This window comes from Panthera onca, chromosome B1 (assembly GCF_046562875.1).
Source record: "Panthera onca isolate mPanOnc1 chromosome B1, mPanOnc1 haplotype 2, whole genome shotgun sequence".
Classification (NCBI taxonomy): Eukaryota; Metazoa; Chordata; class Mammalia; order Carnivora; family Felidae; genus Panthera; species Panthera onca.
Genome location: NC_138342.1, coordinates 81,937,962 through 81,964,030, shown reverse-complemented (window position 1 = coordinate 81,964,030; position 26,069 = coordinate 81,937,962). Strand labels below are relative to the sequence as shown.

The 26,069-nt window shown below is 34.7% G+C and overlaps 1 protein-coding gene across 3 annotated transcripts in view; it reads right to left on the bottom strand.

Annotated features, from left to right (window-relative positions):
- RAP1GDS1 (Rap1 GTPase-GDP dissociation stimulator 1) overlaps positions 1 to 26,069 on the bottom strand; it is a 167,587-nt gene that overhangs the window by 120,329 nt on the left and 21,189 nt on the right. For all 3 annotated transcript variants that reach the window (XM_060654592.3, XM_060654591.3, XM_060654593.3), the window contains exon 2: positions 18,629 to 18,736. In XM_060654592.3, the coding sequence (XP_060510575.1) occupies positions 18,629 to 18,736 (108 nt within the window). The remainder of the gene's footprint in view (positions 1 to 18,628; positions 18,737 to 26,069) is intronic.

Below are 26,069 nucleotides of genomic sequence, written 5' to 3'. Positions count from 1 at the left end.
AAACGAAAACATTCTGTTTGCTCCTTTAGTACAATGAATAGAAAAGATGTGTAATACTTAACTATGGGAAGAGAAAATTACATGCATCTAAAATGAACTCACCTCACAGAACATTGTGTGCTAAAACCTAGACTTTGAATTTATGTCTTTTTAAAAAGCCCATTACTCTGCCTTTTTGAGCCTTATTTTTGGGTTTATCCCAATGAATATTAAAAAACAGAGGTCATGGAAAACCTCAGTAAAATCAGTTATAGATTCCTCTCTGGAAAGTTCTAATACTAATGGCATCATTCTTCACTAGCAGCTATCCCAAAACATAAGTATTATGCCACACAATCCATTTTGATATTTCAGTAGAATACATATTCCACTTGTGATGGGTACTTTAAAAAAAAAAAAATATTTATCTTGAGAGAGGGAGAAAGAGAGCATGTGTGTATGAGTCAGGGAGGGGCAGAGAGGAAGGAGAAAGAGAGAATCCCAAGCAGGCTCCACACTGAGTTTGGAGCCCAAAGTTGGGGCTCAATTCCAGGAACTATGAGACCAGGACCTGGGCCGAAACCAAGAGCTCTGATGCTCAACTGACAAGCCATCCAAGTACCCCTGTAATGGTTACTTTTATGTGTCAACTTGGCTGGGCCACAGTGCCCAAATATTTTTTGGAACATTATTATGGATGTTTCTGTGAGGGTGTTTTTGGATGAGATTAACGTTTAAATGCATAGAGTATGAGTAAAGCTAATTGCCCTCTAAACGTGGCTAGACCTTATCCAATCAGATAAAGGCCTACATAAAACAAAAGACTAACCTCCCTAACCCTTTCTCCCCACTCCTCCACCTACCCTATTCCCCTCATCCTGAGCAAGAGGAAACTTTGCCAGTAGACAACCTTCAGATTTGAACAGCAACATTAGCTCTTCCCTGGGTTTCCATCCTGCCAACCAACCCTGCAGATTTTGGATTTACCAGGCTCCATAATCAAGTAAGCCAATTTCTTAATATAAATCTCTCTCTCACCTACACACACACACACGCACACATATGTATAGATATACACACATATATCCTATTGTTTCTATTTCCCTTGAGAACCCTAATATACCTCTGCCCCTAGAAAAGAGGATCATCTTATCCTCCTAAACATTTCTAAGGAAGAACACACACATGCCATGCAGATAGTAGGAAAAAATATTCTCAACCTTGGTTCTATCACCTTATATCAATATACTACTGTCTCTTTGTCATACAAAGACCAACTAAGGAAATGAGAAATGTGATAGTTATCTCCAAATAAAGAAGGTCTGTTAGGGAGGAAATATTGTTTGTTTATCTAGGAGCTACAAATAGGACCAAAGAGTGGCAACTGCAAGGATGAACAATCAATATTAAAAAGTATTTACTAGTCTTAGGTCTATAAGAAAAAAGAAAAGAAAAGAAAAGAAAAGAAAAGAAAAGAAAAGAAAAGAAAAGAAAGAGAAAAGAGAAAGAAAAAAAAAAAGAAAAAGAAAAGAAAAAGAAAAACAAAGGGATTTTCTTAAAAATAATGGAGCTCTTCATAAAGCCTGAGTAACTATTTGAACAACACCTTCCATGAACAAAAACACCTTCCTTGGCCCCGAAAATAGTTAGCCAAACAGGTCTGCAAGTATAACAGAAGACACTACAAGAATTGTTCCCAACCTTAAATATAATCATCTATGTCCTCACTGCTTTCTATTATTATTTACTATTCTCTTCCATCCTCTACTATTGTCCCCTTCCTTCTCTGACTTTTCTCTACCTTATGTTTCTCCCCATTCTAATTTCATCATCCACTGCTTAACTGTTTTTAAGAATACAGAAATGAGAAAATATCTAAGAAAAAAGCAAATACTTTAGATAAAAGATCTCTCTGTGCCAACACAATTGTATCTTTATAACTATGTGGATTTTTTTTTATGACAATTTTCCTTCTCTCCTTTCTTTAGATATGTAAGTAAATTCTGTTGTCTTAGAGATGATAGGTTGAATCTTACTTTCCCATAGGACAAACAGTTGCTTTTATTTTTCTCTTCATTTTCTTAATAACACAATGACAAATATATACTCACTTTTTTTTTTTTTAAGTTAGAGTCTTTGACAAAATTCCACAAATCTTTCTTCAAAGGTCTAGCACAAAGTTCATAATTAAATTCCTCTAAACCTGTCTAAACTTTGACTATCTCAGGCAGAGTTATTAATCTTTTACTCTATTTTGTCTTTAATGTTATGACTATTTTTCCAATTTAACAATTTTGCTGTTGGTCATTAATATTCACATATATTCCTAACTCAAAAAAAATGAAAGTTGCAGTTAATAATAAATGAGTCACAATGAAAAATAAAACTACTTCGCTTTTACTTATTAACTTGGTATAAAACATATTCCCATGGTGTGATATCTCTTTCAGTTTTAACATAATGGAAAAACTATAATTTTATGTGAAGATTTACATGAAATCAAACTTCAAAAAAGGGGAAGAATTTACTTTAATTACCTACTTTTCTGGCTAGTGTTAGAAACTTTTAAAATAGTCTCTAGTGGGGCGCCTGGGTGACTAAGTCGGTTAAGCACCCAACTTCAGCTCAGGTCATGATTTCACGGTTCATGAGTTTGAGCCCTGCATAGGTCTCTGTGCTGACAGTTTGGAGCCTGGAGCCTGCTTCAGCTTCTGTCTCTCTCTCTCTCTCTCTCTGCCTCTCCCTTGCTAGCGTGCTCTCTCTCTCTCTTAAAAATGAAAATAAAACATTAAAAAAAATAGTCTTTAAGGCTAAGTACTTAAAACACTTTTAATTTATAAAATAACTTATATGTATACTTCATTATTTCATTAAATCTTAAACTACCAAATTCACATGACATTAAAAACTCACTAAGAGGTATCTATATAAAAGTACATTAAAGTAAGAAAAATCAGAAGCAATCAAGTTCACACTTTCAGTGTTGAATAATATAAACATAAACTGGCAAAAAAATGAGTATCTAAATTTATAGCTATAGCACAATTCAAAAGCTTGTATGATGTAACTTTGTGAACAGTTTTCTTATACTAAAAGTAATGCTTTACCTGATATTATCAATCAACAAGAGAAAGAATAAAAACCGTATGATCATTTCAACAGATGTAGAAAAAAGCATTTGACAAAGTACAATATCCATTCGTGATAAAAATACTCAACAGGATAGGTCTAGAAGGAACACACCTCAACATAATAAGGGCCATATATATATGAAAAACCGACAGCAAACATCATATTCAATGGGGAAAAATTGAGGGCTTTTCCCCTAAGGTCAGGAACAAGACCAGGATTCCACTCTCACCACTTTTATTCAACATAGTACTGGAACTCCTAGCCACAGCAATCAGACAACATAAATAAATTGGTAAGGAAGAAGTAAAACTTTCGCTATTTGCAGATGACGTGATACTATATATAGAAAACCCTAAAGTCACCACCAAAAACCTACTAGAACTAATAAATGAATTCAGTAAAGTTTCAGGATACAAAAATCAACGTACAGATATCTGTTGCATCCTATACACTAATAATAAATCAGGAGAAAATGAAATTTAGAAAATCCCATTTAGGGATGCCTGGGTGGCTCAGCTGGTTAAGTATCCAACTCTTAATTTCAGCTTAGGTCATGATCTCACAGTTCATGAGTTCGAGCCCCATATCAGGCTCTGCACTGACGCTGCTGAGCCTGCTTGGGATTGTCTCTCTTTTTCTCCCTGTCCTTCTCTCTCTGCCCATCCCCTACTCATTCTCTTTCTCTCTCTCTCAAAAAATAAAAATCAATCCATTTACAATTACACCAAAACAGTAAAATACCTAGGAATAAACTTAACCAAAAGAGATGAAAGACTTTTACTCTGAAAACTGTAAAACACTGATGAAAGACATTCAAGACAATGCAAAAAAAATGGGAAAACATTCCATGCTCATGGACTGGAATAACAAATATTGTTAAAACAAATTTTGTTAAAAACAAAAATTGTTAAAATTTACTGCAATCCCTATCAAAACACCTACAGGCTTTTTCATGAAAAAAGAACAATCTTTAAATTTGTATGGAACCACAAAAGACCTTGATTACCAAAGCAATCTTAAAAAAAAAACAAAAACAAAAACAAAAAACTGGAGGTAGGACAACTCCAGACTTCAAGTTATATTACAAAGCTGTAGTAATTGGGGTGCCTAGGTGGCTCAGTCGGTTAAGCCTCTGACTTTGCCTCAGGTCATGACCTCATGATTTGTGGATGCGAGCTCTGTGCTAACAGCTCAACGCCTGGACACTGCTTCGGATTCTGTGTCTCCCTCTCTCTTTCTGCCCCTCCCCCACTCATGCGTGCTCATGTGTGTGTGCTCTCTCTCTCTCTCAAAAATAAACATTGAAAATAACTTTTTTTAAAAGCTGCAGTAATCAAACCAGTATGGTACTGGCACAAAAACAAGCACACAGCTCAACAGAACTGAATAAAAAACCCGGAAATAAACCCACGGTCATATGGTCAATTAATCTTTGACAAAGCAAGAAAGAATATCAAAGTGAAAAAGAAGTCTCTTCAACAAATGGTGTTGGGAAAACTGGACAGCTACATGCAAAAGAATTAAACTGGACTATTTTCTTTCACCATACACAAAAACCCTCAAAAGACCTAAATGTGAGACCTCAAACCATAAAAATCTTAGAAGACAGCATAGGCAGTATTTTCTCTGACACTGGTTGTAGATACATTTTTCTAGATATGCTTCCTGTGGCAAGGGATGTAAAAGCAAAAATAAACTAATGGAACTACATTAAATAAAAAGCTTCTGCACAATAAAAGAAACAACATTCTAAAAGACAATGTATAGAATGGGAGAAGACACTAACAAATGACATACGTGATAAAGGGTTAGTATCCAAAATATATAAAGAACTTATACAACTTAATATACCCGAAACAAATAATCCAATTAAAAATGGGGAGAACACACCAACAGACATTTCTCCAAAAAAGACATACAAAAGGCCAACAGACACATGAAAAGAGGCTCAACATCACTCATCAGCAAGGAAATGCAAATCAAAAGTGCAATGAGATATTACCTCATCTGTCAGAATGGCTAAAATAAAAAACACAAGAAACAGCAAGTGTTGGCAAAGAAGTGGAGAAAAAGAAACCTTCGTGAGCTGTTGGTGCAAAAGCAAACTGGTGCAGGCACTGTGGAAAACAATATGGGGGATCCTCAAAAAGTTAAAAATAAAACTTCTCTATAATCCAATAATTGCACTACTGGACATTTATCCAAAAAATACAAAAACACTAATTCAAAGGGATACATGCACCCTGATGTTTATAGTAGCATTATTTATAATAGCCAAATTATGGAAGCAGCCCAAGTGTCCATTGAAAGATGAATGGATAAAGAAGATGTGATCTATCTATCTATATATATATCTATATATATATATCATGTGATATATATATATAGATATATATACCATCAAAAGAATGAAATCTTACTTTTCAGTGACATGGATGGAACTAGAGAATATTATGCTAAGTGAAATAAGTCAGAGAAAGGCAAATACCATATTATTTCATTCATATGTGGAATTTAAGAAACAAAACAAGTGAACAAAGGAAAGAGAGAGAGACAGAGACTGAGATTAAGAAACAGACTATAGAGAACAAACTATATAGAGAACAAACTGATGGTTACCAGAGAGGAGGTGGTTGGGGAAATGGGTGGAATAGGTGATGGGGATTAAAGAATACACTTATCATGATGAGCACTGAGTAATAAATATAAATGCTGAATCACTATACTGTATACCTGAAACTAATATCACACTGTATGTTGATTATATGGAAATTAAAATTTTTAAACTTAATTAAAAAATTGTATGACACCCCTATAAAAAGAAAAAAAAAGTAATGCTTTACTGACTGTACTTCTGAAAACTTTGAGGGCTATGTAGTACTAAATTGAGAAATTTCCTAGAATGTTTATCAGACCATTTAATAATCACTCATTCTACAATACACAATTCATACTGTTAATTTTAATTATTCTTCAGGTACTAATTCTTATTAGGTAAGTATTTGTCCCTGAATATGCAAAGGAAAATATAAATCATACTGAACCTTACTGGTATACTAAATGGCCTTCAATCTGAAATTGTAAAGCTATGTTGTCCATCCCATTCTTAAGAAAAACTTCCTCTAGTAATAATTCTCCCAACAAATAATTTTATCATAAACTTTATAATATTAAAAATAATATTATTTTTAGTATTAATTGATTAGGCTAAAGGTTTATGCTTTAAAGGTAAACTCCTCGGGGCGCCTGGGTGGCTCAGTCGGTTAAGCGTCCGACTTCACTCAGGTCATGATCTCACGGTCTGTGAGTTCAAGCCCCGTGTCAGGCTCTGTGCTGACTGCTCAGAGCCTGGAGCCTATTTCAGATTCTGTGTCTTCCTCTCTCTCTGACCCTCCCCCATTCATGCTCTGTCTCTCTCTGTCTCAAAAATAAACGTTAAAAAAAAAAATAATAATAAAGGTAAACTCCTCTTGATTTAAAAAATTCATTAAGACTATTTTTTTAATATGAAAGAAAACTTTTACATTAAATCAAGAGGTATTATACTGAATGATGAGGCATTAAAAGGGCTGCCATTAACAGCAGAAATTAAAGTAAGATACTATCCATATAATTGTTATTTACTGTTTTGCTGGTATTTCAAGCTAACATGGTAAGTCATCTAGAATTACAAGGGAAAGAGGAAGCAAAAATGTGACTGTGCAGATGTTCTGCTTGCAAAATCAAAAAGAACTAGTTGAAGTTTTATTTTAACTACTAGGTGGGTTTAGAAGGTAGCTGAATACAAATAAAAATATAAAAATCAATACAGATTTAAAATTGATCTCCAACAATAACCACTTAGAAGTTATAATGGCAAAAATTCCATTTGCTATAACAACCAAAAAATGTAAAATAATACGAATACTTAAAATGGGGTATGTATGGAAAGCATATGTACCAAACTACATCTCACTGAGACACAAAAAAACTTAAATAAAAGAAGATATAATCTGTGTTCTTAGATTGTTACAGGAATATGACAATGCAAATTTCCAAAATTTCTGTTATATACTAAACCCATGAAAATAAAAATTTTTGACAGATTTATAGAGAAATTTCCTCCATCAAGCTAATATAATTAAAATAGCATGGCTACAACACAATAATAGACAAACAGATTAATGGCATAGAATAAAACTACAAAATTGGCCCAATTACATTAAATTATGTAGTTATTATATGATAAAAGGAGCATCATCAACCAATAGGGAGACTAAACAACACAGAGTATTGGGGAAAAGTGACTGTCTAGAAAAATATAAAATTAGATCATCACCTTATATCGTATATCAAAATAAGTCATAAACATAATTCTATCAATTAATTATAATATGTATATTTTATTAAAAAGTTTCCATTAGGAAAATGATTAAATGTTTATTATTTCACAAACTCTCTCATTTATAGAATTGAAAGAGTACATAATGGTGAAACTTTAATCTTTGTTTCAAATGGGTACTCAGGAAATCTGAATTACCAGAGGTAAAAGTGAAAACATTTAAACCATGTAAGGAAGGTTGCTAGAGGAAACACAACCACCATGGACTATGGTACTACAGAGGTAAAAGGTATGATACTGCCCATACATTTAATATCAGCTTCAAACATTTATAATCACAGTAAAGACACTGAATACAGATTAGTCAATCTATTACTTTGTGCTATTTTCCTTTAAATATCAACTATACCCTTCTGTTGAGAATTTCCATTAAATATCAACTATACCTTTCTGTTAGGAATGTATTAATTCATTTCTAATTCACTATATCAGTCAAAAGTCCAATCTATATACCTCATATTCTTTAACACATTCAGAACATATTGGGATAGTGCTTAATTGATGAGAGAAGCCAGTTACACAAAACAATGAGCAAAGGTGGGAAAAAGAGAGAGAGGCAAACCAAGACAAACTCTTAAGTCTAGAGAACAAACTGATGGTTCCCAAAGGGAAGGTGGGTGGGGGATGGGTTAAACAAGCCATAGGGATTAAGCAGGGCACTGGTGATGAGCACCGGGTGTTGTATGTTGAATCAGTATATTGTACACCTGAAACTACTATTACACTATGTTAACTAACTGGAATTTAAATAAAAACTTAAAAAAAAAAAAAAGAAGAAGAAGTCAAGTGTGCCTGGGTGGCTCAGTTGGTTAAGCATCTGACTTCGGCTCAGGTCATTCATAATCTCGTGGTCTGTGAGTTTGAGCCCCACATCTGGCTCTGTGCTGATAGCTCGGCGCCTGGAGCCTGCTTCAAATTCTGTGTCTCCTCTCTCTGTGCCCCTCCCTCAGCCTGCACTCCATCTCTCTCTTTTTCTTCCTCTCTCTCTGTCTCAAAAATAAACATTAAAAAAAAAAAAACTTTTTAAATAAAAAATAAAATAAAAAATAATAAAATAATAAAAAAAATAAATAAAAGAAGCCAGTTACATCAATCAAGCATATAACCACAGAAAACCCACAGTAGCTGTCCAGGCAGAGTTACATGCAACCCTGTTCTGTTGAAAAAGAATGTCAAAAAAACAGAGCAGCACAAACCCCATCACTTTTCCCTCAACAATAACTTAAAAGTGTACTCCTTAGTGATAGTAAGTCAGCACTGGTACTATGAATATTGAGGACAGATCCTTTTAAGTATATATTTGGCATATAGCATCATTTCTCTTACATATTTTACTCTCTGTTAGGAACAGAAGAAGTTTTTCAAATTTAGCAAACTTAAGAAGCAAAATGGTAACATTTATAGCTAATGTTAGAAAACCAGGTCTTCTGCCAATGTTTTAATCACAAAGTACAAATACCAATGGAAGCTTATCTCCTTCTGGAGAATGCACAAAACAAGTGCTTTTATTGCTCCTTATGAAGTACAGCTTAAAAGCACCTCAAAAGGCAAACAGCGTCCAGTATCATAGTTATACTTTGCTTCTGTTGCTAATCTCATGGCCTGTGACAGATTTCAAGACGGTCTTTCTCATTCCTACAATCAGATTCAAGCCTTTCTGCAAACTCCTGGATACAAATATATTTGGATATACACTGTCCTCTTCTTTCTGCTTTTGACTAAGTGCACAGAACATATCTTGGAACCAATATGCTGCCTCTTCCTTAGAATGTGACCCTTGACTAATGAACTTAAGTTCATTATTTTAAATGTCTTCTTATAAATGTCCTCTCCTACACTGAATAACGCAATTGTATTTTATTGATGATGTTGCATTTTCCATCATATCACACTGGGCAGCCCAACTCTTAAACCCACTTTAATCAGCCACCAGCCACCATTCAAGAAACAATGGCTTATAGAAATCAAGTATTTGTAAATACCTTAAAAATTTTTTTAAATGAGATTCAAGTAGATGGAACTAGAGAGTATTATGCTACATAAGTCAGAGAAAGACAAATATATGATTTCACTCATATGGAATTTAAGAAACAAAACAGATGAACATAGGGGAAGGGAAGGAAAAATAAGATAAAAACAGAGAGGGAGGCAAACTATAAGAGACTCTTAAATACAGAGAACAAATTGAGGGTTGCTGCTGGAGGGAATGTGGGGGGTGGGGGGCCCTAAATGGATGAATGGCATTAAAGAGGGCACTTGTTTGAATGAGCCCTGCATGTTTTATGTAAGTGATGAATCACTAGGATCTATTCCTGAAACCAATACTACATTGTACGTTAACTAACCTGAATTTAAATAAACTTTTAAAAAATGAGATTCAATATATAATCAATATTTTAAAAACTGTTAATAAGGTTATTTTATTTTATTTTATTTTATTTTTATTTTTTTTATTTTTATTTTATTTATTTATTTTATTTTATTTTATTTTATTTTATTTTTATTTTTTTTATTTTTATTTTATTTATTTATTTTATTTTATTTTATTTTATTTTTATTTTATTTTTATTTTATTTTATTTTTTGGTACTAAGTCTTTGAAATCTACAGTGTGCCTAAATTCAGACTAGCCTCATTTCAAATGTTCAATAGCCATGTCAGTGAAGGAATACTGGACAGCATGAGTTTAGAGGATTCCTGTGGAAGACTAAAGAGTATAGTGTTCCCTGGGTTTTTCCACATTTAACTGTTTTGTTGTTGTTGTTTTTAATAGCCTTGATACTGAGCAGCTTACCTCAATATAAAATACTTATTCCTTGAATTTTTTTTAAAATACTGTTTCATTTTGAATTGCTTTTATATTGCAATATATTGCTGAGAAGTCTGATGCCAATCTGATTTTCTTTCCTTTTTAAATAACTTGACCTTTTTGAATGTAGGTCCTAAGGATTTTTTCTTTGTACTTATTTTTACTTTTAAAGTAAAAGTTTTTGGGGAGCCTGGCTGGTTAAGTCTGTAGAGCATGTAACTCTTAATCTTTGGATTTTAAGTTTGTGCACACATTGGGTGTAGAGATGACATTTTTAAAAAAATCTTTAAAAAATAAAGTAAAAAATTTTACTAGACTAACTCTCTGAGTTGACCATTACAGGTCAATTTTTGCAAGTACATGGCTGGCTCTTCCACATCATGTAGATTGTGGTCTTTATTTCAGAAAAGTTCATAGTTTTAAATATTAGCTCTGTTTCAGTGTTGTTGTTATTTTTTTTTTTTTTTCCTTTAGGCTTCAATTGTGTGTATGTTGGATCTTTTTGCCTATCTTACATATCTATCAATTTACCTCTGATCCTTTGTTTTGTCTTCATTCTTTTGCCTGTTTTCTTCAAAGCCCCTTAATTTTCAGTCACCTCTATTCTTTCCTGATACCTTATAATCTAGTTTTAATTACTAAAATGATTCTTTTTCAGGATGCCTGGGTGGCTCAGTCAGTTAAGCTTCTGACCTCGGCTCAGTCATGATCTCAGTTTGTGGGTTTGAGCCCTGTGTTGGGCTCTGTGCTGACAGCTCAGAGCCTGGAGCCTGCAATGGATTCTGTCTCCTTCTCTCTCTGCCCCTCCCCTGCTCACTCTCAAAAATAAATAAACATTAAAAAAAAGTTTTTAAATGATTCTTTTTCTTCAATCAGTCTTCTAGTTAACTCTTATTTCACATCATCCTGGTATTTATCCAATTTTATTCCAAGTATCTGAAATTCTTACTTGAGGATTTGTTTTCATATATGCAAAGACTTAAAGATATTTAATATAGGTCATGGTGTTCTGTTACTGATAACTGCTTTATGGTTGGCTTAGGAAGAAAACTTTTAATAGCTAAAATGTTGGTTCTTATTTTCTGCTTTATTCATTATAGCAATTTGTATGTTTATCACCTACAATTTCAAATTCTGTATATACAAGCAATAAAAATGTATGCAAAAAGGGTAAAGATCTGGGATCAACATCTAGGTTTCTAGTTCAAAAGCTCCCTCTTCTGAACTTAAACCAAAGGGGATTATTAGTGTGTCTTCTAATTTTATGGTTTTCTTACTTATACAGAACACTTAATTTCCCTATTTTGCTTCCTTCTTTCCATCCACCACCAAGTCTGCAAGGCAGAATAAGCTCATCCTCAAAAGTGGCACTCACTTGATCTGTTACCTAGGGTCCTGTTTTTAAGTCTCTTCCTTTTGATATCTCAATAGCAAATATTCTAATCAAATCTAAGACCAGATCTTAGTATTTTCTCAGGCTAGGACTTTTTCTTTCTAAAGGCAATTTTAAATATGTGCTATCACCCTTGGGGTCCTGGTTCAATCAATTTTCCTTTCCTCTTTTCCATGCAGTTTCTGCAGTCTCAATGAACTCTCTCTATCATGGCTCTGATGCTGAGTAGGCTAGATTTTGATATTCATTTCTCTCCCTAATAATTTGAAGGTTTTAGTCTAACTTCTAGTTATGCTTAAGACATAAGTTATGTTAATTGGTTTTACTTGATCTCTTTGTTGGAATGCTTCCTGGAGTGTCCGGCCCTGGACAGTGTATGACTCCTTTTTAATATAGTAGTCCTCTCAAGTGCAGGACACATAACAAGCTTTTAAAACACACACAAGAGAGGCGCCTGGGTGGTTCAGTTGGTTGAGCGTCCGACTTCGGCTCAGGTCATGATCTCGCGGTACGTGAGTTCGAGCCCTGCGTCAGGCTCTGTGCTGTGCTGACAGCCTGGAGCCTGTTTCAGATTCTGTGTCTCCCTCTCCCTCTGACCCTCCCCCGTTCATGCTCTGTCTCTCTCTGTCTCAAAAATAAAGAAAGATCAAGGAGAAATCACAGCCAGAAAATTGCTCAGAACAGATATAAACAATATATCTGAACAAGAATTTAGAACAACAGCCATAAGACTAATAGCTGGGCTTGAGAAAAGCATAGAAGACACCAGAGAAACCCTTGCTGCAGAGACCAAAGACCTAAAAACTATTCAGTTTTTGCTATAACTGAGATGCAAAATAAACTAGATACAGTGACAGTGAGGAATGAAGAAGCAGAGGAGAGAATAGGTGAAGTAGAAGATAAAATTATGGAAAATAATGAAGGTAAAAAAAAAAAAAAAAGAGGGAAAGGAAATTACTAGATCACAAGAGGAGAATTAGAGAGCTAAGAGATTCCAAAAAATGAAACAATATCCACATCATAGGGGTCCCAGAAGAAGAGTGAGAAAAAGGGCAGGAGGTTTATTTGAACAAATTATAGCTGAGAACTTCCCTAGACTGGGGAAGGAAATAGGCATCCAAGAGGCACAGAGAACTCCCTTCAAAATCAACTGAAACAGGTCAACACCACAACATATCATAGTGAAACTGGCAAAATACACAGATAAAGAGAGAATTCTGATAGCAGCCAGGGACAAACGGGCCTTAACCTATAAGGGTAGCCACATAAGGGTAGCAGCAGACCTGTCCACTGAAACCTGGCAGGCTAGAAGGGAGTGGCAGGAAATATACAACGTGCTGAATAGGAAAAACATGCAGCCAAGAATCCCTTATCCAGTGAGGCTGTCATCCAGACTAGAAGAGACAAAGACTTTCCCAGACAAACAAAAACTAAAGGAGTTTGTGGCCACTAAACCAGCCACACAAAAAATTCTAAGGGGGACTCTCTGAGTGGAAAGCAGTAAAGACTACAAAGGACCAGAGAACATCACCAGAAACAGGAAATCTTCAGATAACAGTATGGCACTAAATTCATATATTTACCTGGTATCTTTATTGATCTGTATGAGTTTTTAGAGAATGTGTGGAAACTTCTGACTTAGGTCACTTGCTCCCACTATTCTATGGCAATCCAGGAGTCTCAATTCATCCAGTACTGTCAATGTCTTTTTGGTGGACCATTTTCTCTACTTTAGTCTCCTCTATTCCACAATGCTATCTTTATTTAGTAAAAACTGAACTTTGATAATCTATGATTAGCACCACTAATAAGCCCTTATGGACTATGGACACAATAACTACAAGAATCACATAAAAGAAAACTATGTAAATGAGGTAAACAACATAAAAAATTTGGCTCGCAAAAGAAATATATTGCTTCTGTGGTACATCGTACGCTTCTATGGTACATTAAAAAAATTGAAATCCAGATATTACTATGAAAGAAGTAAAATAATTTTTTGTTTCTACTAAATTTGCAGTAATCTTTCATGGTCAGTGATTTCAGATTTAACATGGCTATTGAAAACCATCTGATAACAAGTTTCAAAGTCCCTTAGGAAATAATTTTGTTACCCAAAAGTAAGCCAATTCAGAAATATTAAAGGGCGCCTGGATGGCTCAGTCGGTCGGTTAAGCGTCTGCCTTTGGCTTAAGTCATGATCTCACAATTCCTGAGTTCAAGCTCCACACCTGGCTCCCTACTGTCCACACAGAGGCCGCTTCAGAGCCTCTGTCCCGCTCTCTCTGCTCCTCCCCAACTTGCGCTCCCTCTCAAAAATAAATTCAAAAAAAAATTTTAAAAAGGAAACATTAAAGGTATGAAACAGACTAAAAGCAAATGACAACAGCAAGTTCTGTTAGAAAAGATTCAGAGTAATCTACATTAGCAGTTTGTATACATAATCTGGTATGCTTAGGATTATAGCCTAGAAGGGAGCCAAAAATCAAAATAAAGAATAAAAAAAAGAACAAGGGCTAAGAAATATCCTAAGACAAGTAGAGGAATACGATATAAAGTTAGGAATGTGGAACTATATACTAAATACATTTTTCTTTAAAGACAAGTAAACTGGTGTTCTCTCACAGGGTTGTTCTACAGAAAATCAACGTTTATGTGACTTGTATCAAGTCAGGCAATTAACTAAACAAAGAGTACAAAGATACATGATGCAATGAGACAGAGGAAAACAGCCTAATCCTTTAGAACAAGAATTTAAGGCTGTGTTGGTGATCATGCTGGCATTGTTTTGTGGTTCCCTCAGCAACAGAACATGGTCCCCACGCTCTTACAATGGAATAGAATTTTTTACCATGAATGGACTGTTAATTTTTTTTTGTCTTTGGACCTTTGATTTATGCTAGTAGTTTGTCTGACAAGGTGATTTAGATATCATACTCTCTAAGGACAATTCCTGTCCTAATGTTTAGGGATGAAAATGTGGCCTATTGTTTTAAATTTTCAAATAAGCATGAAATAGAGTAAGCATACTACAATAAGCATTTACAGAGAATCTTCTATTCTCTGAATCAAAAGAGACAAGAGTAAATAAAATCTGATATCTTAGTGGATGGCCTTCAAATATTTACTAAAAACATTTTATGTTTTTATTTTTTTCTAAGTTTATTTATTTATTCTGAGAGAAAGAGTGCACGCACATGCAAGCAGGGGAGGAGCACAGAGAGAGAGGGAGAGAGAGAGAAGTAGGCTCCACATTGTCAGTGCAGAGGCAGACACTGGGCTCGAACTCATGAAAACGTGACTTGAGCTGAAATCAAGATTTGGAAACTCAACTGACTGAGCCACCCAGGCGCCCCTAAAAACATTTTAAAATTGAGATCTGAAGTATTTATGAGTAAATAATTGCTTCTATTATTAATTTAGATCAGAGATTTACACAAAATACTTAAAATGTTTTCCATAAAACCTGGTCAGTATTAAAATGTTCTAACTCATGCCTCTTAAGATTCTGGTGTGTGTGTGTGTGTGTGTGTGTGTGTGTGTGTGTGTATAAAACGTTACTCCAAAAATTTAAGAAAGAAAATCACTCTGAAGTCATACATCAAAGCAAATATTCTAATTTCAGATTACGATTTTTGATGGGCAATTCAAATATACCGAATTCCCACAGTGTAAAAATTTTAAAAAGCATAATTTCTTTCCTTTCAGATTTGTCCTTTCCAATGACAGGTTAGTAGATTGTAAAATAAAAATTTAAGTTCAGATTTTATTAACACACATTACCATCTTGTACAGAATGGAGAAATCATTGTTTCTTGATCAGGTGTAATTCTGGTACAAAGAGGGATATTTTTAGCTAAAACACCTGACACTAAGGAAGAATTATGACACCAGAAGGTCTCTCCAAAAAAAAAAAAAAAAAAAGCCAGTACAGATTCACTTAAGTTAAATGTTTTATAATTTTACCTTGAAGAGGATGAAAATAACAATGGATCAATCACTTCAAGGAAGAACAACTGTAGAAAATAAAGATCTTACCAATTTTTTTTTTTTACTTTTTCTTGTTTAAAAGCTACATGCTAATTTAAAAAAAATACATCAATACCTATAAAATAATCCATTTGTCTGTAATTCAAGGGAAAAAAAGTTTATGTATCATTCCCCTCTTTAGTAATATAATTTGAACCTATTTTAAAGAAAAAGCAAAAATTCAAGACACAATATTAAAACCTAGCTTTTGGAAACAAGTTTGTACTCTATACACTCAGCAAAAAGCCACACTTTACTCAGAATGTAATTTTTTTATTTGGTAGTTCAAAATAAATCCAAACTAAGAGTTCAAATCCAAATGCTAAATTCTGTCAGAGCAAGGGAAGTAACCTTATAGTGTCTATTCCTTTTCCTTTACATGGTGATGATAATCTGTCTTCATGGGACTATAGGAAAGATTAAATAACAGATATAGTCCCAAGTCCAGTGTTGAATACACAGGAGGCACTCAATCAATGACAGATATCACTCTTAAGTCATAGACTGAACATTTCCACGAACTCTGTCTTCCTGTGTCAAATTCTTTAGTGTCAATAGTCTTAGAGGTAAGGACACATGAATTTTGTTACAGAGTCTCAAAAAGACATATTCCTTTGCTCCCTTCTTGGGGAGTCAAGAGTTAAACTGGTAGCATTTGTTGGTTTATTAACACCTTGTGGCTATTTGGCCTTAACACTATAATATACAATTTCAAAGCTATTTTCAATCAGTGGGTTCAACGAGTAAGTCTGCAATGGATCTGAAATTTAATCCAACAATTATATACTTGTATTCCTTAAATCTATTCTTCAAAAAGTTATAAACTTTTGCTTCCTTTTTTCATTTCATTTTTCATTTCACTTCATTTCATTTCATTTCATTTCATTTCATTTCAACTTCACTTCTCTGTCATTAGTCTTTCCAGGACAGGACTTAACAATCCTCTACATATAAGCAAGAACACTGCCTCCATATCCTTCAGTTCCTGAACAAATGGTCCATCTAGAAAATTCTTTCATTAAACAGGAAAAAAAAAAAAAAAAAAAAGGCCACCGAAAACAAGAGTATAATAAAACAACTCTTCCCAAAAAAATGGGCTTGAGATATTCAATTTATTTAGGCTTAATCACATGATTATGTAAATCTGCCTATACAGCCATGTTTAAAAATCAGGTTCTTTCTAGGCCTCTAGACCTATGCTATCCAAAAGAATTTCCTGTAATCGTTGGAGATGGCTTATATGTGTGATCTTCAATAAAGTAATCACTAGCCAAATATGGCTATTGAAAAGTAAGACTAAGGAAATTACTTTTAAATTATTAAATTTAAATAGCCACATATATCCAGTACAATGGACGGCACAGCCTTAGACACTCTGCTTTTCTGTTGTTTCTCTTTACCATGGTGAACCTTGCTCTTATTGAACTCCTTGTTTCAAACCCTTTCTCTGTTATCTCTAAGATTAAATAGCTGGACAGAGTTACAATCTCAAAAGCAAAGAGAACTACTAAAAAAGAATTTTCCAAGCTACCTTTAAAATGTGCTTTTCGAGGAGCCCCTGGTTGGCTCAGTCGGTTGAGTGTTTGACTTCAGCTCAGGTTCGTGAGTTCAAGACCCACATCTCGCTCTGTGCAGACAGTGTGGTGCCTGCTTGAGATTCTCTCTTCCCCCCTCTCTCTCTGCCCCTCCCCCCTTTTAAAATAAACAAACATTTTAAAAATGTGTTTTTTGATGGAGAGTACTGCAATCATCTTAGATTTTCTAAGCATAGTACACTAAAAAATAAAGTAAAAAAGAAATAATACAAACATCTCTGAGTATTTGAAATTAAAACTCTAACACTACATACTTTCTCCTGAATTCTTTGACAGCTACATAATTAGTCCTAGAATAAGATAATGGTGTAATTAAAAACTAGTACAGCACAAGCCATAGCAGGACAAAGCAGAATTAAGGGAGCAGATAAAAATCATTCTGTACCTGTTTTCTGTGATACTACAAAAATTAATGAATGGAAATATGATGGATCAAGTGCAACAATACGTTAGCCAATGAAGAGCTGTATAATTTTTATCCTTGTTATTATTTACTACAGCATCAAAGATCAAGTCTTACTTCAGGTTTAAGGGATTTTTGGATGACTTGCGGCTCTTTCCAATTAAATCTAAGCATAAACATTATTTTACATTATTTTAAAATAAAATTATTAAAAAGTTGACTTTTATTAAAAAGGAACCACCTGAGTGGCTCAGTTATCGAGCATCCTACTCTTGATTTCGGCTCAGGTCATAATCTCAAGGTTTCGTGAGTTCGAGCCCTGTATCAGCCTTGGCACTGACAGTGTAGAGCCTGCTTGGGATTCTCTCTCCCTCTCTCTCTGCCCCTTCCCTGCTCATACTCTCTCTCTTTCTCTCTCTCTCTCAAAATAATAAATAATAATAATAACAATAAAATAAAAATAAAAAGGTGACCATAAGATCTCAGAAAAAATTTTTAGGTGTTTTAAGCTCCCCTCTGCTTCTCCTCCCCAGTCTCCCCACAAATGCACAGAAGTCTTGTTCAAAGAACAAAGGTAGGAGTTAAGAAGAAAAAACAACTATGTTGCTTATCTGTTAGGAATGAAATAATGGTCTCTCTCTGGGGCTGATATTAATGTCATCACCACCAATCAATTCCTCCTTTCTTCTGCCTATCAAGTTGGCTTTCAGTACTTTGAGCGCGGCGGGGGGGTGGGTGGGGGGGTGGGGTGGGGGGGGGAATATGTGAAACAACCCCAGTATTCTGGGATAGGATTCAAAAGAACTCAAGTTATGTGAATGCAAGTTATGTGCTAAACTACATACCAATTTCTGAATGACTGCTGATTTGACTTTTTTGTTTGGCATTCGAAACATAATGAAACTTACTATTTTGGGCCAGGGCTTGAAGCAGACAATCCAAGCATCCTTCTAAACTATCCTCAGTTCTGTCAACAGCTGTTATCTTCAACTTCTTCAAGGTATCACTGAGATTATCTGCATATAGAAAAAAAGAGAAATCAGAAATCTCACTAACATATGATCATCATGTTTCATGGCAGTTATCACTAACAGGCAACAGGCCCTCATTATTGCAAATTAACTCCCACATACATTACAAAATGGCAATCGACTATACTATTACAAATTTTTTAAATCAAATGTACCCATTTAACTTGGATATGAAATATTCAATCTGTATCCATTAAGATACCAGGAATATTCAGGAATAATACAGGTTATCACAGAACATTTTTCTCGGGATTCTTATTCCATAGTTAGCTTGTTCAGGAAACCAGCCATGATTAATTGAAAAAAAACTGAACATCCACAAAAAAATTATATAGCTTTGCAAATAATATCTTGTTTCATTTTTGGCTTCCTCTGCTATATTTTAAAGACATAAAATGAAAACGAAGGTTTAGAAAAGTTTCAAATAATGTGACTTAGGAGCACCTGGGTGGCTCAGTCGTTAAGCGTCCAACTTCAACTCAGGCCATGATCTCCCAGTACGCGGGTTTGAGCACTGCATTGGGTTCTTTGCTGACAGCTCAGAGCTTGGAGCCTGCTTCAGATTCTGCGTCTCCCTTACTCTGTACCCCTCTCCCACTCACGTTCTCTTTCTCTCTCAAAAATAAACAAACATTAAAAAAAATGTGACTTAAAATAATACAAAGCTGATGACTATAAAACCTACTTTAACACTGCCATTTGAAAAACACTTCAAACCAAAGCACTGCTTGAAGCCAAAACATGTACATTTTGGATTATAAAGCTGTGCTCTCATGCTAAATTATATGTGGATTCTGCTATACCATAGATTGTCAAAATCTCTTTACACTATTAAAAATTCAGATTCTTAAAAGGCTTTAATTTACATCAATTATTTCTATTGACATTTAACATACTAATAATTAAAACTGGGACTTTTTAGGATTTATTTTAGTAATTTACTTAAACCTAATATTATAAAACTATTACTTGTTAAAATTATTATTTTAATATAAAATATATTACAAAAACAAAAAACTCACTGAAAAGAGTGGTATATTATTCTACATTTTTACAAATCTCTATAAATCTGCCTTAATAGAAGATAACTGGATTCTCATATCTGCTTCTGTACTCAATCTTCTATAATTTGTCGCTTGGGTTGAGTAGATGAAAAAAATTCAGCCTTACATATATACATAGTTGGAAGATCAGAACAGTATTTTAATAGCCTTTTCAGATAATCTTGGATAGTCTTTGATACCATACCAAACCTTGAAAAGTGGTAGTTTTTTAAAGGTTGGTTGCCATGAGAAATCTGAAACAATTTTAATAAATGCTTCCAATTCTTACATTCAAAACCACTGATCTCTTGCAATTTGAATCCTTCATGCAGGTGAGATATTTATCATCAGTGCATTGGTCATTTAAAAAATTAGGTCATGGAGTTATCTTCCAAATATTGACACATTTCATTGTACTATTTCAAAAGATCACATTTGTTAGTATCATCACTAATCTTACTAAAAGACACTTTGTAAATACTGGTGAAATGTCAAGCTGAAGGTATACAAGTTTTTCAAAATCCTTTTTTTTAATGTTTATTTTTGAGAGAGACAGAGCATGAGTGGGGGAGGGACACAGAGAGAGGGAGACACAGAATCCAAAGCAGGCTTCAGGCTCTGAGCTGTCAGCACAGAGCCCAATAGGGGGCTTGAACCCAGGAACCACAAGATCATGACCTGAGCCGAAGTCAGATGCTTAACTGACTGAGCCACCCAGGTGCCCCCAAGTTTTCCAAAATTCTAATCTTCTCTTACAAACTTCAATTTTACTACCAGCAACAAATACTGTCAGTTGTTTTTCTTAAGTGAAAAATGAACTTCATTCATTTGTGAGAAAACGTCTTCCAAATATGAAAAACCAGTTTGTCTTTCAGTTCTTTCAAATAAAAAATGTTTTTCCATGGAAAAAGGTACCTTGGTCAGCTCATAACTCAAACAACTGCACAAGTGCTTCTCTTCAAAACAGCCATCAGACTTTGCAATGCAATGAAAGTGTTTTATGAGCACCTTCCATTACACAGAATATTTTTTAAGTGTGTTAAGGAGACTGAGATTTTTTTTAAACATTTTTTCCTGCTTCATCATGGGTATTCTTACGTGAAACTGGTGTGTGTGTGTGTGTGTGTGTGTGTGTGTATGTATATGTACATATATTTTACTCTAAGTATGTCATGGTGAAGAATACTACTAGTACTAATACTAGTTTGGTGCTGCTACTACCCTGATACACATATACTTGAAAGCACCCACAATTTTGTACCCATAATTGCTTTTGTACTGTTAAGGGAAATGTCAACAGAGTGAAAAAGACAAATAATGTCTTGATAGCATTATGCAAATGGTATTGACTTCATAGACACCCTAATGGGATACCAAGGACCTCCAGCATTACTGCTACAGTACTAGAATTTCAGGCATTTTCTTACTTCAAAGTAAGGTATACATTTTAATAGACTTTTGTACATTGCCAGCTGATGACAATTCTAAAAATATGATGAAATACCCTATTATGAAATGAAAGATAATTTATTTTCCCTGCCAACCCAAGAAAAAGTAAACTTAAATTTTATATCTAATAATACTAACACGGTCTAGTGACACCTCGTACAACCTTGACAACCTTGGACTTCACATCCAAGATTAATATTTACTTTCTTAAGAGGGACTAAGCAGTTTTGAGAAATTGATTTTTAGTCTAAAGAAAACCGTATATTTGTATATTATCTCTTCTCTTCTATAAGCTAAAAAGAAAGTTGTAGTGAATCATATCTTAGATATTCTTGTTCAAACTTATTAAGTGCATATTAAGGTGATTTTCCTGAAATAAAGTATGAATAACATATAATATCTAAGTTCATATTATTAAAAGCAATGAAAAGCAATTATCCCAACACTGAGGAAAAAAGTAAGACTTATGTTGGTCAAATTATAGCAATCTATCAAAACTATCTGTAAACAAGTAATAAAAAGCAGTTAAGAGTTATTCATACTCTATATTGGCATCTGGGTCTTTTTTAATTCTTTCCTTCCCTTTATCCCATTCCCAAAGCTCCTTACCTGACATGCTCTCCTCATCGAGTCTCAATCTGGATGTTACCACCCTAGAGACCTTCTTGCCCATTCCACCTAAGTGTCCTCTTCCTTAACCCTACGGGTTCATTCTCAATCGCTATATCCATCCTTCACAGGATTTTTGTTTTAATTTTTTTTAATGTTCATTTACTTTTTTGAGAGAGAGAAAGAGCAAGTGGGGAAGGGTGAGAAATAGAAGGAGACACAGAATCTGAAGCAGGCTCCAGGCTCTGAGCTGTCAGCACAGAGCCTGGCGTGCAGGGCACAAACTCACAGACTGCGAGATCATGACCAGAGCCAAAGTCAGACACTTAACCGACTGATCCACCATGGCGCCCCAGGTTAAATTTTTTTTTTAATTTTTTTTACATTTATTTATTTATTTTTGAGAGACAGAGAGAGGCAGAGCACAAGTGGAAGAGGGGCAGAGAGAGAGAGGGAGACACAGAATCTGAAGCAGGCTCCAGGCTGAGCTGTCAGCACAGAGCCCGATGCGGGGCTTGAACTCACAAACCGTGAGATCATGACCAGAGCTGAAGTCGGACACTCAACCAAGAGGGCCACCCAAGCGCCCCTGATAATTTTTAATTATATTTTTTAATTGTTAACATATGCTCCCCACTATATTGTATGGGGCATCTTGTTAATTATAGTCATTGCACTATACCTATCACTTGATACATAGGAGGTATCCAGTAAATATTTGTTAATTGAGTAAACAAAGGAATGAATGAATTACTTGTACAAAGCTGTCTAGTTACCATCCTTTGTATGACATGCTGAAGAACCAAAGTGTACCAATAGCAAAGGGAAGGTAAATGTGACCTGTTAAGCACCTACTATGTACTCCATATGATTTGAAGTATATAGTGTCTTATATTTTAAGATCAATGAAGTCAACTGAAGCATTAAAGAATATAAAATATATAACTAAAACCTACATAGATCATCCTACTTTTAAAAGATTTCTTATTGACAAAAAATCATTCAGTCTCTCCATGGGAATAATTACATGCCTATTAATGATGTGAGATCTTTTTAGGAAAGTTCATTAAATTCTTCATCCAGAGACAACTAAAGCTGTCAAAGAGAATTACTACACATTATTATGATTTTAAGCATTTTATTTTTTTAACGTTTATTTATTTTTGAGAGAGACAGAGAGACAGAGCACGAGTTGGGGAGAGAGGGAGAGAGAGAGAATCCGAAGCAGGCTCCCCACTGTCAGCACAGAACTGGATGAGGGGCTCCAACTCACAAACCATGAGATCATGACCTGAGCTGAAACCAAGAGTCAGACACTTAACCAACTGAGCCACCCATGCACCCCAAATATACATCAATTTTAAAAGAGCATGTTGGAGGGGAGCCTGGGTGGCTCAGTCGGTTAAGCGTCTGACATCAGTTCAGGTCATGATCTCAGGGTTTGCGGGCTCTAGCCCTGCGACAAGCTCTGTACTGACAGCTCAGAGCCTGAAACCAGCTTCTTCAGATTCTGTCTCCCTCTCTCTCTGCCCCTTCCCTGCTCGCACTCTGTCCCTCTCTCTCTCAAAAATAAATAAAACATTACAAAAATAAAATAAAAGAGCATATTGGAGAATAAAATGATTGGGGTTGCAACCCCTTTCCCACTGGCCTCAAGCTTCCTTATGGAAAAATTTCTACTACACTGACACTTCTGGTCCTTTCTGCGTACTCCCTTGGCAACTGCCCACCATTACCTCTGTTCTCTAGGAAAGAAGTAATGTATATGATTAATAAGTTGAGAAAGAAGAAATGGATATGTATAACTCAGCCCCTTCTGGGTTCCTGATTTTTTAGAATGGCAAGAACTCTCTGTTCCTCCATACCTTTGGGTGTCCAGCTACACCAGTGACAACATTAGCAAATACATCTAATTCAGCCCTGGAGTATTAGCAGTTCCTTTGTAACTATACAAATAAGCCTTCACCAATTTTAAAGCAGTTATTTTGAATTCCATCAGAGAACTCATTTGCTTATGTCTCCAGTGATTCTGAACTTGGGTAAGGAACAGAGGGTGTTATTTTTGGACTCCCTCAAACCATGACAGTAAATCTCAGCAATGAATCCTTACCATTAAGACACTGAAACTCTTCTAATGAAAAATTTGTCAGCTTTTGGCTGGTGGGAGTGCCGGGGGGGGGGGGGGGGGGGGACAGTGAGTCAAGAATGATAATTTTCACGGGAGGTTCTACTACTAAGAAATATTAATAATTTTTCTTAAAAGTAATTTATTTCCTATATGACAGTAGATGGTCTAGCCTGCCTTGTGAAAAGAAACATAACATCTTCAAAGAGGTAAGCAAAGTTGACTTTGGTCATTAATTCTGCATCTCCTACTTCTAACCATTTCATCACTCTTAAAACCACAATCTAACCAAGTCCTCTTAAATTCTATCAAAACTACTCAGGCAAAGGTCTTAAATGATATCATGACAAATCCAGTGGATTTTTCTCAGTCCTCTTATTTGATATCTTTGAAGCAACAGACTTTTTTTCTTTTTTTGGAATAGTTTCTACTGACTTCAAAACACCAGTCTCTGAACATTTGTTCTTGGCCTTCTCCTCTCTCTGCACCTTCAATGTTAGAACCAAGATCACCCTATCTCTTCTGCTTTTTTCATTTTGCTAGTTTTATAGTCCTGGGTTAATAAAACTCTTTTAGCTTATTTACTATACTAGAGGGAAATTTATTTGGCTTATTTATTATAGTAGAGGGAAATTTATTTAGCTTATTTATTATACTAGAGGGAAATTCTTATAGCACAGGAAATTCTTCTAAGATACTCTAAGACACTAAGATACTAATTCTTCTAAGATACTCTAAGATACTAAGATGCTAATTCTTCTGAGATACCCTAAGATACTAAGACACTAAGATATTATACTAGAGGGAAATTTATTTAGCTTATTTATTATACTAAAGGAAAATTCTTGTAGCACAGGAAATTCTTCTAAGATACTCACACTGTTCTCTATAGTAGAAACTTCACAAATCCTGAAAATCTACCTTACTTTCTGAGTTACTTGTGCTTGCATCTTTTATTATAAATTATGGTACAAACCACCATAATTAATATTTTTATTAAGACGAACTATCCTAAAAATAACAACATTTCTAAGTGTTCTTCTCATTCTAATTATTTCAGAAATCAGATAAAAACTTTATGAGCAATCACTTTTCATTCATTCTTAAATGATGTTAAAGTCTATTTTAGTTTAAACCAGAAACAATGTAGTCTAACTTGTCACATTTGATTAGAGGGTCAAGAGTCTGACAGATGATCTTCACAACTATAATATTAAGCGATCATGGATAAAAGCAAGAAATAGTTTGTAAAATTTTATTTCACACTATGCCTAAAACCTTTTCACTTAGAGTTCAAGAATTATTTTCATGTTTTATAACTATCAATTATAGCTTTAGCATATAACATAATTGATAAAAAGTTAATACATTGGCTTTTTAAAATTAGATAGGGATTTACACTGAGATCCAGGCTTAATGCCTTGTCGCAGAAATGACCCAGAAAAATATGAGGGCGATTTCTTTTTCTCAACTATTCCCTAACAGAATGATTTAAAATACTATACCCAATAGTAGTTCAACACCCAAAATATTATAAGCCAACTTAGAAAATCAATGTAGATAAATCAACAAAGTCTGATGGCATTTGTCAAAGAATTTAAAGAAACCCAAGAATTATACCAGAATGATGTTGGTAAAAATGTGCAATCTGTCATTACAAACAGCTTCTGTGTGAAGAACTACCGGGATGCTCTCTGGACACATGAGTTCCAGAAGATGCTGGAAAGTGGAAACTATATACTTTCAAACTTTACTCCTGTACAGGTAAGCTCATTGAGTCCTTAACAGAAGAGAAACTCTGTAAACATACAAATAACCACATGAAATATATATGCTCTGCTCTAACTTCTTATACCTAGCATGTGCCTGCAAACCAGAGTTCTCACAGTATCAATATTCTACCACCAAGATTCTTACAGAACAATGTTCTATCCTGTATTTCCCAGTTTTGTTCAGGCCCCATCTAATTTATCCCTTACACTCCACTTAGCCCCTTAGATTAACACATTGATCTTAGACTTAACTATTTTAGCTGTGACCTTCTACTCCTCCAGGATAATACTTAAGTATCTGCCTACAATGCTTTGGTTCC